Genomic DNA, 14,703 nt, shown 5'->3' with positions numbered 1-14,703 from the left:
TTTTGTTTGAAGGTGTTAAAAGTATTGTTTGCAGGATGTAAGATGTTCCAAATAAAGTTGCCAATTGCAGCTGATAGGTATTGATTTTTGTCAATTCCAATGGTGTTCTATTATTATTATGGTTTGCTACAATCAACCAGATGTTCGGACTGGATTTGGCATTTTTGTCTGCTTATCAGGTTCTTTCTCAAGGACCTTGGATAGGCAGATATGAATGCTTGAAGGTGTAGCAAGATATCATTGTAGGATATCTATTGTTCCAAGTAAAGCTACTGTACCTTTTACAATTGACTGATGGTGAATTTATCAATTCCGATGGTGTTTAAGCAGTGCTCCAATTATTTTGGGATTGTACTCAAGGCACATTATGGTTGGTAGCGCACTCTTCATTATTATTATCAAAGGTAGGGAGACCTACTACTCACCAAAAGGTTCCCAGCCACAGCGAGAATCATTATATAATAATGTTTTAACAGATGGAATGTGGATGGCATGTTCTTCATAGGTATCCCGCTCAATAATTTGAAGAGTAGTACAGTGTTTATGCAGTTCTCCCTAAATTAAAGTGGGAGAGAAGGGAAATGCTGTTGAATATTTTATTTTGTTGAGCCTTTATCTTATTAGAACAAGCTATCAGATACTGGTAAATATATTTAAAATGAAGTTAAATAAGTTATTCTATACTATATTATTTCAAAACTTGATAAGGCTGACTCAATCTTTCCAATTTTAAATAACATGCATTATTCAGTTTGGAATTTATCTGGCATGGTACTTATAAAATTAAATATAAAGTTAAGTACCACATTTCCTGATTACATTAACTTCTATGGATTATAATTTCCTTGGCTGCATATAATTACTTTTTTTTATTTTTTATTTTTATGATTGTTTACTGCCCAGAGTCACTTGTTTGAGATGGGTGGCCATATAAATTGAATGAATGAATGAATGAATACGTTATCTTATTCCGTATTATTTTAAAACTTGATAAGGCTAATTCAGATAGATTATAACTTTTATGTTTATCACAAAACTTGATAAGGCTAATTAGCCATGTGAAAAGTTAAATGAAAAGCATAAAAAGATTTGGACAGTTTTTAAGAGAATATCCAACATAATTTTCCAGATAAATTCATCACAACATATATGGATCCTTACAAACATCCTAAATGCACATTTATAATATTTCAAACATAGTGTGACATCAAGTGAAATAAAGCCCTTTTAAGATATACACACAAGTTTTACATATCTTTGAATATAGCATCTTTGTAGAACATTAACCAAATAATAGTTTGTTATGAGTATTTTTATGTAGTTTTATTACATAAATCTATCTAATTCTAATTCTCATCCAGCATTTTTATAGATCTACTGCACTGTCATGTGCAGTTATACTTTTAGGGAAGATAAACATATACTTCCTTGTTTGACATCATCAGGATATAGAAAAAACTTACTTCCTTTTTGCTTACCTTAACTATACTGATTGGCTTCCTTGATAAATGAAAACTAACATATAGCATGAAAGTCAAGACAAATATGAAAGCCCTATACCTGTAACAAAACAAACATTTCATGCTTTGCAGATATTTTATTTGGCAGAAATATATTAACAAATTATTTTAGGTTGTTCTATTATATCCAGAAAGGCAGGTAAAGTCAGTTAAGTAATTTTCCATTTGACTTACACAATTTTTGAAATGTAACAAGGAAAAGGTAGTTTGTCATTAAAAAGAAACAGAAGGATATTTGCCATTGATTAGGGAGTTACATAAAAACTTATGAGTACATTTCCCCAAAGATTAATAATTTAAGCTTTGGCAGATCTTAGGTACAGTCACCCAGAAGTTGTGCATCATCCACAAACACTGCTGGATAAGTAGGAAAATATTAGAATAGCTAATTGTTCTGAATTGTTCATGGCCAAGGAGTGTGATATCTGTATCACACGTAAAATGGGCAATTTTTCAATTAATTTCTACGGCTGTGATATTTCAAGATACTGTCTAGTTATAAACGTTATCTAATCTCTAGGAGATGAAAAACTTCATTTGTGTTTTGCATATCAAGGCAGTAAAGATTATACGACTTTCTATCTAGTTAACTGATAATCTAATACATACTTGAACTCAATGGTTCTGATCTAAAAAAATCCACCAAGTTTATGGATCATGCCCAACAATTATATTACAGCACTTGTTATAAATACATTATATCTGCAGTGTATTATTACAGCCATAAAAAGTATCAACAGAGAGAAAACAAATACACATTTTAACAATAGATATTCCGAACAAATCTTCTGAACAATTCTATTTTAATGTAGATTTGTTAAAAAGGAAATCAAAGCTTTTCAAGTACTAATAAACCACAACTTACCATTGGTCTTTTGTAAATGAAGTGATCAAAAGAATCCCAGGTGGAAGTTCAGCCATTTACTTGAGTACCAAGTTTAACTTTTTGTTATTCAGATGCTTTAGATTTTTGTTCCAAGTTTGCAGCAAACCAAAATGTAATGCTGACTACATTTGTTCTTTGAGGTTACCAGTCACTGAGGGGTTAATTCTTTTCCCATGTACCTAACTTTATACAAATAGAATATTTTCATGCCATCAGTTTATGCATCCCTTTTTGAATATAAGCCCATTGAATTCTCTTGAACCAATTTTTAAGCAAGAGTTCATAGGACTGCAGTTAAAATCTTAAATTAAGGATATCAGCTTTATTATAAAGATAAATATAAATTCAAACAAATGCATTATCTTTGTATTTCATTCTGTGGAAAAAAATGTATTGAACAAAAAGAATCTTGAAAAGATTTAAGTTATATGTTATCCCAGGATTAGCTCTCTTTTCAAATTAAAAGCCATAACCAAAATACCATATTAAAACGAATTATGAAGAGATGGAATTCTGTAGTCCCAAATTATTTGATTCTATAGATGTCAAGTTATTCAGATTTGTTTTCTGGAATTTGAGTACTCCAATTTGCCATTCAACCAAAAATGTGAACATGAGTCACATACCTTGCAACTGTGAAAGAAATAGGTAGTATTAAGGCCATATATATATTTTACTGAAAATCTTTTTATCATTTGGTGCTGTTTATTTATTTTAGGCCAGTTTTCAAACTACAGTCTACAAATATGCATAATTTCAAACATTATACCTTTAATTCCGTGTATTTGAAATGAAACTTTTTCTAAAAATATATATATACTTATCAGTTCTTTAGGGATATTGGAGGTGGGGGTAGGTGCTCTCCTTCCATGAGTGGTTTATCTATTCTCTAGTCAAATTCACAAACCTACAAGTTACCAAATTTTATAGTTCTGTTTTATTTTCATAATGCTTGATTTTCTATGTACATGTAAATAAAATATTGTTTCTGCTAGCAGCTAAGAGATCATGTAAAACCAAAGATGCACACAAAAATGTTTTTAAAAAGAGGGCAGATGAGAGTACTTATATTATATTTTTCAAGAGAGGAAGTCAGCGTATTATTGGGTTGTAACAATCATATAGTGCTGTCTTTAGTTGTCTTGGAAACGAAATAGGAAGAGGATGAAGTGCAAATGTCAAAGCAAAACTTAAATAACAGTTCTTTCTTAATTGTAGTGCTTGGCTCAATAACTTTTCTGTCACAGCTCTGGATATCTATAAATTACAAGACTGATTCCCCAGACTGATTCTGGTGTTCTGCACACCAGAATAACTAGACACAAGAACAGTTTTTCCCCGAAGGCCATCACTCTGCTAAACAAATAATTCCCTCAAACTATTTACTAAATCTGCACTACTATTAATCTTCTCATTGTTCCCATCACCCATCTCCTTCCACTTATGACTGTATGACTGTAACTTTGTTGTTGGTAATCCTTATGATTTATATTGATATTGATTGTTCCTGATTGCTTATTTGTACCCTATGATTATCATTAAGTGTTGTATCATTAAGTGTTAAATTGTACCCTATGACCATCATTTGTGTTGTAAATGTTGTACCTTGATGAAGGTATCTTTTCTTTTATGTACACTGAGAGCATATGCACCAAGACAAATTCCTTGTGTGTCCAATCACACTTGGCCAATAAAAAATTCTACTCTACTCTACTCTACTCTACTCTACTCTACTCTACTCTACTCTACTCTACTCTACTCTACTCTACTCTACTCTACTCTATTCTATTCTATTCTATTCTATTCTATTCATTGTATAACAAAAACAGCCCCATCTCTTTCCAAAGTGATACTACAAAAATAAAAACAAGAGTGGCGGACCTAAGAAATTCTTGATTCTAATGATATGAATAATATTTGGATGGGCTTCCTTTGGACCACCATTGAGATTAAGCAATGATTTGTTGTAGAAAAAACTTCACATTTTAAAACTTAAATAACAGAACCAGCTAACTATTTGCCATCCACAATAATGGTGAAAAAGAAAAGAATGAAGAGTGAGAGAAAAGGAGGAGGAGAAGGAAAAGGTTAGGGTGAACAGCATCGGTTATCACACAATGGTGTTAGGTCAGGAATGGATGCTGCATCTTTTCACTGCTTGCTTCATCACCTGTCACTTTTCAAATGAACTTTAAGACTGCCAAACTCTAGCTGTTCCACAATGTCCTTTATTCTAGCCTCTGTTATAAATCTGTTTTGTAAATCTTAGAATTCTAGTAAAAATAAAACAGATATTACAAGTTTGAAATCTATATTCAGTTGACAATGAGCTGGTAGGCTATAAGACATGTGTGACCTGAAAGCTTCTGGTTTTTTATATAATCACAATTTATAAGGTGTACTCAAGAACTTGGCTTTTGAGCCATCAAGATTAAAAATAGTTTCCTGACGATAAAATTAGCTAAAAATTGGGATTAAATCAGAAATTGTAAAAGACGTTAATATTCTTGATGCTAGTGGACTGGATGAAAAAATGCTACTGTTGAATGAATCTATCTAGGCCAGTGTTGGCAAACCTTTTCGGCACTGAGTGCTCTCTCTCTGTGTGTGCCCTAAACCAGAAGAGCAGCCGCCCTGGTGCACATGGGTGAGCAGGGAAGATGATCTTCCAGTCTTCGCATGCACATACATGCCAGAAACTAGAAGACCAGGTCACCGGTGCGCATGCACGTGCCGAAAACAAAAGGATCATCTTCCCTGCATGAGCATGCACACTGGGCGCCTGCTCTTCTAGTTTTTGGTGCTCCCACACACATGAAGACCAGCTGGCTGGTGCGCTGGAACCAGGAAGAGCAACGGATGACGGCTCGCATGCCTGGAGAGATGGCTCTGTGTGCCACTTCTGGCATGCATGCTATAGGCTCGCCATCATGGATCTAGGCTATGTAAAAAAGTTTCTTTTAGAAGACATTTGAAGATTGCAGATTTTAATTGGGGGGAGGGGTGCCAATAAAAAGCAACTTGTTAATAATTTTGCTGTTTTCAGTTGGCTTACCTGCTCTATCTGAGGTATTTGGGATTGTTAGAGAACATTTCAACCTAAATGATAAACTTCCATGCATGCACAATTTTTACCTGAAATTGACAGCCTGTTGTAATGAAATAGTTTGTCCCAACCTAGAATTGATTTCTATACAGACTTCTATATTAAATCCGCAACAGAAAGATATTGCTCAACCATTTGTAATGATTGCACCTGTCATCCATAACTATGATGAAATCCAGTAGGTAAAAACCATAAAACCAAACTTTTAAATCCTGAGAAAATAAGCACTATTTTTTCTCTTCCCCAAACAACAACCATGGCACTGCCATGCCATCCATCTGGAAAGGAAACTCATTAAGAATGAAGTTCTTTCAAGAATCTCGGTTTACTGGATGAGATTTATCATCTAGTGGGATTTAGCTTTTATCTGATTGACAAAACTAGTTAAGAAACTGCTGCACAATTGAAAAATCAGCCCCTTCAGTTAAACGGAAGCGAACCGACGTCGCACAGGCTTTGGGGTTGATTGGGGCTATCTCAATACTTATAACCGTCACTTTATGAATGTATCTCGGAAAAGCATACAACCAATCAAGAGCAAAACATAGTAACACAGCCTCAATAAACATTATTTAAGGGTGAGCCATTATTTCGTCTTTGGATATGTGATCGAAACGATGCATCGATATCTGGAAAAGAGACGGGGGCAACATAAGCGCCCCAACCTGCTATCTCCCCTTCCCCGCACACCTTCCGCTCATCCGCCGAACCCCCCCCCCTTCAGTTTGCCGCTCGGGTGGTTTGCCCGGGAGCCGCCTCCGTCGCCGCCGCCGCCGCCGCCGCAGGTGCGATACGCAGCTCTCCCCCCTTCAGAGGAGAGTCTCCGCTCGGCCAAGGCAGAGCGCGCTAAGAAGCCGCCGCCTGCCCGAGAGCCCCTTTTCCCAAAGCTCCCGCCTGTTCCCTCCCCACAGGCTGATCTCGGAGTCGGCAATTTACCCGAAGTGAGGAGTCGGCGGCGGTCGCCGGCTGCCGAGTCCCCTTGGGAAGAAACGCTCCCGGCGCTTCAGGAGCCCGTTTCCGACAGCTGCCCTAGGCAGCGACTTCCTGGTTTAGGCGCGGCGCAGGGCGAGGGTAGCCGAGCGGGGAACCTGTCTGGCTCGTTCAAGCCTCTCCTCTTTCTTCGGGGGCAAGAAAAGGGCGTAGCTGGAAAAGAGGTGGCAAATGTCAGACCTGGAGGGAAGGCCGAACCCGCTTTTCTTTCTTAATGAACTAATTATTCTACCTTAGCCTGAAGCAGTGTTTTGTAAACAGAGCAGGCAAGTCCTCAACTTACGACCACAATTGAGCTCAAAATTTCGGTTGCTGAGACATTTGTTAAGTGGATTTTGTCCCATTCTACAACCACCCCTTTTTTTTGCCACAGTTGTTAAGTGAATCACTGCAGTTAAGTTAGTAATACGGTTCTTATGTGAATCTGGCTTCCCCATGGTCTTTGCTTGTCAGGTCGCAAAAAAGACTGTTCATAGCAGATCAAAATCCAAGGACAATTTGTCTCAAAGAAAAACTGTGATGGAGAGGCTTAAATGTCTCAACGCAGAGTTCTTACAGCCGAAATAACTTCTTCTCTGATAATTTTAGCTTGCTAGTAATAAAAAAATAGTGCTTCCAAGACAAAAACTTATAGTATCCATTTTGCCCCCGACTACCTGCTTGAGACTATATTGGCACTTATAATTCATTGGGCTTCATTTTCCATACAAAATATATGGGATACAAAAGCTTGTAATGAAGCCCAGATGGATCTGATAAAATATTTAATTTCATAAGTTGTAAATATTTCTGTAGTGCATAAATGCATAAGCAGAAAATAAAGCATTGTACCAGAAGAGTAAATTATATATTTATCCAGAAATTAGATTTTTGGCTGAATGCATTAATTAAATATGGGACTCCTTAATACAAATAAAAGTTAGTTTAAAATCCTGGAGGCGTATCTGTGGGTTGTCCAATTGATTACAGTGAGGTTTCGTAGCAATTTGAATTAATTGGGAGATGGGGAATTCCACCTTAGCACAAAGCCAGCTGGATGATCTTGGGCCAGTCACACACTCAACCTTAAGAAGGCAGTAATGGCAAACCATTTCTGAATAATCTTGCCAAAGAAAACTGGTGGCACTAGTCCAGGCAGTAGCCAGGAGTAAAAGCTGACTCAAAGCCACAAGCGCATGCACACACACACCAGAATAAACAAACAATTCACTGGCAGAAGTGCTGGATTTAGTTTTTAAAGGTTACCATTGCATGCATATTTGTTGGAAGTTAAGTATTTCTGGATATATAGAAGGGTTTAATACTAAACAATTTATACAGGTTTGCACAATCTTATGCATGTCTTGGAGTAGGCATAAGAACATTTTAGCCATTAAAAAGAAAGAACTGGCTCTTAGAAGTGATAAAATTGCATTTTTATCTAGGGCTGCAGTCAATCATGCTCTTTTCCAGGTTATATGCTATTAATGCTGTTCCCTCTTCTCTTTCTTCCCTACCTCCAGTCAATTAATTTTCCATGCTGATTTGATTTGGAAATAGGTCTCCCCAAATGGCTTTTTAAAAGCATTGCTATTTATATTTCTATTAAATACGGGGAACTCCTATTGCTAATTGCTATTGTGCATGAATGTGGTATTTCATTTATATCAGTGTTTGTATAGAAATCACTATACAAATGAACTCTGATGCTTTAGTTTATCTAACTAAAATATCTCCTTTGCTCCAGGGAGCAGATTTTCTTCTGGAATCAAGATAGTTGCCTAGAACTGGAGGAAAGTAAAGAGAGGAAAAGAAAATAGTACCCCCTCTTTTGCAGTTTGTCTATTCTTGTTTTGTTTTGTAAAGCAGGAAAACCATAACCATAAGAAATAAATGTTCATTTTGATAAGTGGATAACAACAAACATAACAATATATATGCTTATTGTGCTTTTTCTACAAGAGCATCTTTAAGCTGTTTTACTGGGTTTTTTAAACTGTGTATCTTACAAAATAAATTCAATGACTTTAAGACATGAAGGGGAAAAAACAGATCAAAATATTATTTTAACACACAAACCAGATACCTGATGAACAGAAAGGTTTTAAAAAATGTATTTTAATAATCTACTACTGTACATTAGCTCCTATGAATGCGTTCCTATTTCAGTACTTTGAGATTACTCTCTTAATCTGATAGTTTACCTGAAAATAAATATAAATATAACTAAATATGTATTTGGAAGAATACATTTTGCAGATTTTTATGAATTTATATAGTCTGCTGTCCCCATTTCCCCGTCCCCCCCAACCCCAAGAAATGCTGTTTTATAAGTTAGATTCTTAGAAAAGATACCTCTGGCCTCAATTCCCATTGGATAGCATGACTCCAAGTGGATCTCTGTTCAAAGAATATGGTGAGAAAAATACCAGAGACAAACTATGTAGATTAGGTTAATAAATGAAGGAAGGCCATTGTTATTAACACTAGTGCTATCTAGATTTTCTGATTTTGTGTATGTATGACCTCACAATTTATAGTTTTGTCATATCTGTTACTTAACTTACTCTAGCACTTCATTCATCTGATGAAGCTGAATGTCATACTGAAAACATGCCAAAATAAATTAATCTAGACAATAAACTTCTATTAGGACACATATCAGTACTGACATCCATCCAAAGAAAAGTGTGTGTCCACTTCTTTCCCAAATAGAAATAATTATGCACTAGTACATATGTCATTGGCTACAACAGCCTATAACAAAACTAAAATTGCATTGTCATTTCTTGGGAGAAAATGTGAATAGATATATTTGTGATAAATTACGTGGTCTTTGCTGATGCTACAGTCTTTGGTGGTAATATGACAGTCAATGCATACCATGGGTTGATGCAAAATTTCTTGGCAAATAGCATGATTTGCAGAAGGCAGTATTTTTCAGTGCAAGCCAAAAATTACCACATGCGAAATTGTTTTCTGGAAAAAATTTACCAATTCCTTAGAAGCAAGGAATGGGGAACTGCTCTGAACTGCTCCCAATGCTCCCAATGTGAAACTAACATATGAGCACATCCTCCACACAAAGAAGATAATATGATAATTTAGGAAATTGAGGGGCAGAGAGTTGACACTGTAAAGTATTAATAATAAGATAGAAAGTAAGCCTGTGATAAATAATGGGTTAGGGAAAAATAATTTGTTATATGTTGTAGTATTTATTGAATTTATCTATGACATGATTTGAGCTGAATCAATCAGTTCACAAGAGTTACTTTATTTGTACAGTCAACTTTTCCTTGATCTTTGACTACCCATTTTGGCAAAAAAGGAAGGGGGAAAGGGAAAGCGCAAAAAAGACAGCTTTGATTTAATATGTTGAAAGAAATATTAATCTGTATGTTCACATTTAAAGGCCCCTGTGCTAAAAGTGGAAGAAGGTTTATATGCAATGTTTCCCATTTGCTGCTCAATGTTCTATAGAGATGATACCAATCCACAGGGTTTTTTTATTTAGTATATTTCAGATTCTACAGCTATTGTTTGTATTCTGCAAATCAGCTTTGGGTTTATCATTCCTACTCAGCCCAACCCACATCATAGAATTGTGGTGTGGAAAACAGGAGTTGGGAGCATTAGGTGTGTCCATTATGTTGAGTTGACAAAAAATAAAAGGGTAAATCAAATAAATAAAATAATCTCTCTCTTAAGAAAAACAAACCACATATTTTATTTAGTTAGCTAAGAAAAACAAAAAACCATGTCTCAAACCATATTTTTTTTCTATTTGGATGTCACAACAAAACATTAAATTAAGCAAGTTTTAATATGTATAACTATACTGTGTGTGCATGTGAATTATATTGGTGAAAGTTTGCTTTTAATAAAGGCATTTTGTATGGGTTACATTTTTTAAACAAAGTAATATGTATATGTTTAACTATATAGAATGGAGGGTTTATCTTCATCCTGAGGAACACCATTTACTTGCATATGAAGAAGTAACCAGAATAGAAAAATATCCAAATCTGAAAAAGGCTAAACTCTAGTAAGAACTGTGGTTGCATTGATAATCCAGATTTATGATATATATCACATAGTGAATATACGTTGTGTGTGTGTGGAAAGGTTTGTAGAAAATAGGAATTTATTATAAAGTGTTTAAAATTTTCTGGAGGATTATATTTTATAAATCATTAAGTCATATAGGCAAAGGAAACAGCATTTAGGGGGAGTGATGGGATCCTTCTCCACCCAAACTCTAAGAACAAGACATGACCTTTAAGACATAATAGGATTAACCCATCACCATTAAAATAGCAAAAACAGCAACATCAGACACCTATAAAGATCTATCCACTCATTCAACCAGTTGGTCAGCTGTCCCAAAACCACATGCTGTTGGTGGTTCTGCTAATCAATAAAGGGAATCCTTCTTTTCAATCAGCCTCCATTTTATTGCCAGTGCCTCTCTCCCAGCTTGGAACTGAACCAGATGGATTATTCTTCCAACACATTCATCTTGTATATGTGTTTTTATCAGAAACCAAGTGATCAAACAATAAAAGACAATGATTACATGTAAGACTTGAACAATAGAAAACATTGATTCTAGATAACATTTCACAAGTAGCCAATTTGTGGGTTATATTACTCTTTCCCAGCTGGGTTTGTATCTTTCTTAAAACTTGCAAATGTATTCAGGAACTTTCAGAATCTGATCTGTATTTTTAATAGAGTGTTGTAGTGTTGAAAAGACAAGTTCTTTCATGCCAAAAGAATGGCCTTGGCTAAGAAAAAAAATGTTTTCCTGAAGTTAAAAATAGACCTAGACTACCATATTAAGATGCTAACAATGAAGCTTAAAATTTCAGATAATACAGAACAAGAGGGGAAAAACAGAATTCAGTGTAAAAATATTCATATTAAGGTAATTGCAGCATCGTGAAAGTATGAACATTCACTTTGAATATCTTTTTAACTCAGTGGGACTTAAACCATAAGACTACGTATGTGAAACAGAACTGGAAACTAGGCTAAATTTTAGCCTCTACTACTTGATGCCTTAGGTAAACCACTCTTAGCATGTATTGTGCTAAACTATAATTTGGTTAAGCATACTTAGCTGATTCAGTTACTATTCCATAAATTAGAAGTCATAATTGTCGTTTTCACAATACATTAAGACAAGCACATGCCATTATGGTTTAATATAATGAATGATAGAGAAACTTGCCACTATGATGATTCTTACCTTACTTGCTGTTAGAAGGACTACAATTAGAAAATATGCATGAAATGCTTTTATTGGAATTTTTAAAGTATTAATTCAGAGTCAATATGGGACAATGATAAGCTTGTAAGCCTGTGAGTCTGCACTCAGTTGTTTAAACGATTCCGAGGCAGAAATCTTAAATACAGCAAGAAAATAAAATAAGACCTGTTTACACAATTAGGACTGAGTAAAAACTTTAGGAATTGCACTGAAATCTCAGCTGTACATAAGCTATTGCCCTTAGTGGCGTGGTATCGAAGACTCCTCGCTTCCTGACAGGGGAACTGCAATGGGATGTTCCCAGCCATGCGCAGGAACAAACCGCGCTAAACAATTTGACAACGCTTAGCTGTAATTTGCGCTGACAAACGTTTTCCTGCTGTCTATCAGACAACAGCGTAACTGACACAGGAAAGGAAGGGAGGGGGGAAAAAACGTCACCGCCCGGTTGCCGCGGCGACTCTACTCCGGTGTTTCCGCCTCCTTAGACGCCGGGAAGGGGGGCGTGTCCACCAGGAACGCCGTTTCCATGGTGATACAGCTGGCTGCAGCATGTCGGATCTTGGCTCAGAAGAGATCGAAGAGGAGGCAGAGAATGATTTAGGGGTCAGTGGAGAATGGGGATGGGATGGGGGAGAGATAGATGAAGAGAAGGGGCTGGCTATAAATGACAACGGGGTACAGGAGTACTGACTGAGCCAGAAGTTGTAAACGCGAGGAGGCTCTCCCACGGGAACTGCTTCTCTGAGTAAAGCCCACATGGCTGGACAACTTTTCAGTTTCATATTATCCAGGATGAATGTTTTCCTACTAGATTCATGCTTATTTTCTCTCAACACTGTCAAACTATTTACTAAATCTGCACTACTATTAATCTTCTCATCGTTCGCATCACCCATCTCCTTCCACTTATGATTGTATGACTGCAACTTTGTTTCTTGTATCCTTACCATTTATATTGATATTGTTTCCTGATTGCTTATTTGTACCCTATGACTATCATTAAGTGTTGTCCTTATGATTCTTGATGAAGGTATCTTTTCTTTTATGTACACTGAGAGCACATGCACCAAGACAAATTCCTTGTGTGTCCAATCACACTGGGCCAATAAAAAATTCTCTTCTCTTCTCTTCTCTTCTCTTCTCTTCTCTTCTCTTCTCTTCTCTTTTTATGATAGGACGTTTGGAAAAGACAAATACAGGTCATCATAAATCATAAATTAAGCTTATTATAAACCAATGCAGAAACAATTAAAACTCCAAAATTGGGGGTGGCAACAAGTTGCCAAAATATTATATTAAACCACAGAAAATTCTATGAAACAAATTCTTTAAAAGGTGCTATTAAAATAAAAGGAACAAGTTGATTATTTTTTCATATTTTTTTTAAGATTCAAATAAGGAAGCCGATATGTATACTTCACATTGCTTTTAAATGGGAAGGAGAACTGTATTCTACTTGCAGGACACATTAACTGCATGTTTGAAAGTCTTGGGTTAGAACAGAACAGAGAATAGAATAGAATAGAATAGAATAGTAGACTAGACTAGACTAGACTAGACTAGACTGGACTAGAGAATTGGAAGGAACTTTGGAGGTCTTCTAGTCCAACCACCTGCTCAGGCAGGAAACCCTTACCATTACAAACCATTACAGACAAGTAGTTGTCCAATCTCTTCTTAAAAACTTCCCTGTTGGAGCATTCACAATTTCTGGAGGCAAATTGTTCCACTGATTAATTGTTCTAACTGTTCAGTTCCTAGCAATAGGAGCAATCTCTATTTGAAACTCTGGAAATTTTGAGAGGAAGAATAGTGTTTTTGGCAACAAAAGCAAGTGTGATCTTGCAAGATCTTAAAAATACCAACATTGTTTCAGTGTAATAACAGTGTAGTACTGAACATTACAGTCTAATAACAATGTAGTATTGAACTAGTGGTCTAACTCACAATAAAGCAACTTTGTGTATTCTTATGAAACGTTTTAATTCTCTAAGTATATTAATGTTTAGTATATGTATCAAGCCTAGCTAAGTTATGACTTTGGTGATCCTATAGTAGCTGAAATATTGGACTGTGATCAAGGAGATGCAAATTCAAATCCCCATTTGGTAATGAAGCTTATTGGGTGACCTTGCTCAAAATCAGTATCTCTCTGCTTCTTCTGTCTGCAAGGTAGTTCTTATGTGATAACATGAAGCAAGGCCTTCATGGTTGAGCATCTGAACAGCAGCATAGAAACAGTATGGTCATTATTGTTACTTAACTAGGAATATGAAGGTGGACGTAATGAGGCTGGTGAACGGCATGGACATGGGAAAGCCAGATTACCCAATGGAGATACCTATGAGGGAGAATATGCAAATGGTAAAAGAAATGGAAAGGTAAGATTTAGTTAGAAACAATTTGTTCATTATATACACAAATGAAAAAATATAACTGCATTTTCTTAGCCAACATAAAATAGGAGATAAGCTCCTTCAGGGAAACTCACAGTTTGCTTGTTTATTACTTACTTACTTACTTACTTACTAAATTCAATTGTATACCCCCTGACTCCCAATGATTATGCTTGCAGACCGACAAAATAATTTTAGAAGGGAAGTCCCTTAATTGCAGAGCTAGGGGGAGCCAAAAAGCCTTGATGGTAGTCAAGGGTAGTCACATGACTGAATCTGCCCTTTTGTGCATTAGATGTTGATGAATGTATAAAGCTTTGATCACGCTGTCATGTCTACCATCTTGGTTGTTGTTTTTTTACTTCCCCTGTAGATAATAGAATTAGAAGTAACCTTGCAGGTCCTCTAGTCCAATCCCACTACCCAAGCAGGAAACTCTGTAACATTTCAGACAAATGGTTGTCCAAGATCCTATAGACAGAAGAATCCCAAAATCAAGTAAGATCTGAGCATGCTCAATAAGCTTAGAATACAGCTGAAATCCCCAA

At 35.9% G+C, this 14,703-nt stretch overlaps 2 protein-coding genes across 6 annotated transcripts in view; one reads left to right on the top strand and one right to left on the bottom strand.

Moving 5' to 3' along the window:
• Window positions 1-6,596, bottom strand: part of SLC37A1 (solute carrier family 37 member 1) — a 32,056-nt gene extending 25,460 nt beyond the window's left edge. Inside the window, exons 1-4 of one of the 5 annotated variants that reach the window (XM_058185071.1) lie at window positions 6,449-6,596; window positions 2,386-3,039; window positions 1,479-1,560; window positions 426-555 (exon numbers count right to left, since the gene is read on the bottom strand). In XM_058185071.1, the coding sequence (XP_058041054.1) occupies window positions 426-555; window positions 1,479-1,560; window positions 2,386-2,441 (268 nt within the window). In that variant the 5' untranslated portion in view covers window positions 2,442-3,039; window positions 6,449-6,596. Of the gene's footprint in view, window positions 1-425; window positions 556-1,478; window positions 1,561-2,385; window positions 6,142-6,448 lie in introns of all 5 variants that reach the window. The other 4 variants (XM_058185070.1, XM_058185069.1, XM_058185072.1 and 1 more) reach the window with 4 other exon arrangements.
• The window catches only part of LOC131199363 (uncharacterized), a 170,337-nt gene that overhangs the window by 142,451 nt on the left and 13,183 nt on the right, over window positions 1-14,703 (top strand). The window contains exon 11 of the mRNA XM_058185068.1: window positions 14,027-14,140. Coding sequence (XP_058041051.1) covers window positions 14,027-14,140 — 114 coding nt within the window. The remainder of the gene's footprint in view (window positions 1-14,026; window positions 14,141-14,703) is intronic.

The sequence above is a fragment of the Ahaetulla prasina genome, chromosome 5 (genome assembly GCF_028640845.1).
Source record: "Ahaetulla prasina isolate Xishuangbanna chromosome 5, ASM2864084v1, whole genome shotgun sequence".
NCBI lineage: Eukaryota > Metazoa > Chordata > Lepidosauria > Squamata > Colubridae > Ahaetulla > Ahaetulla prasina.
This window is presented reverse-complemented; position numbering and strand designations above follow the sequence as displayed.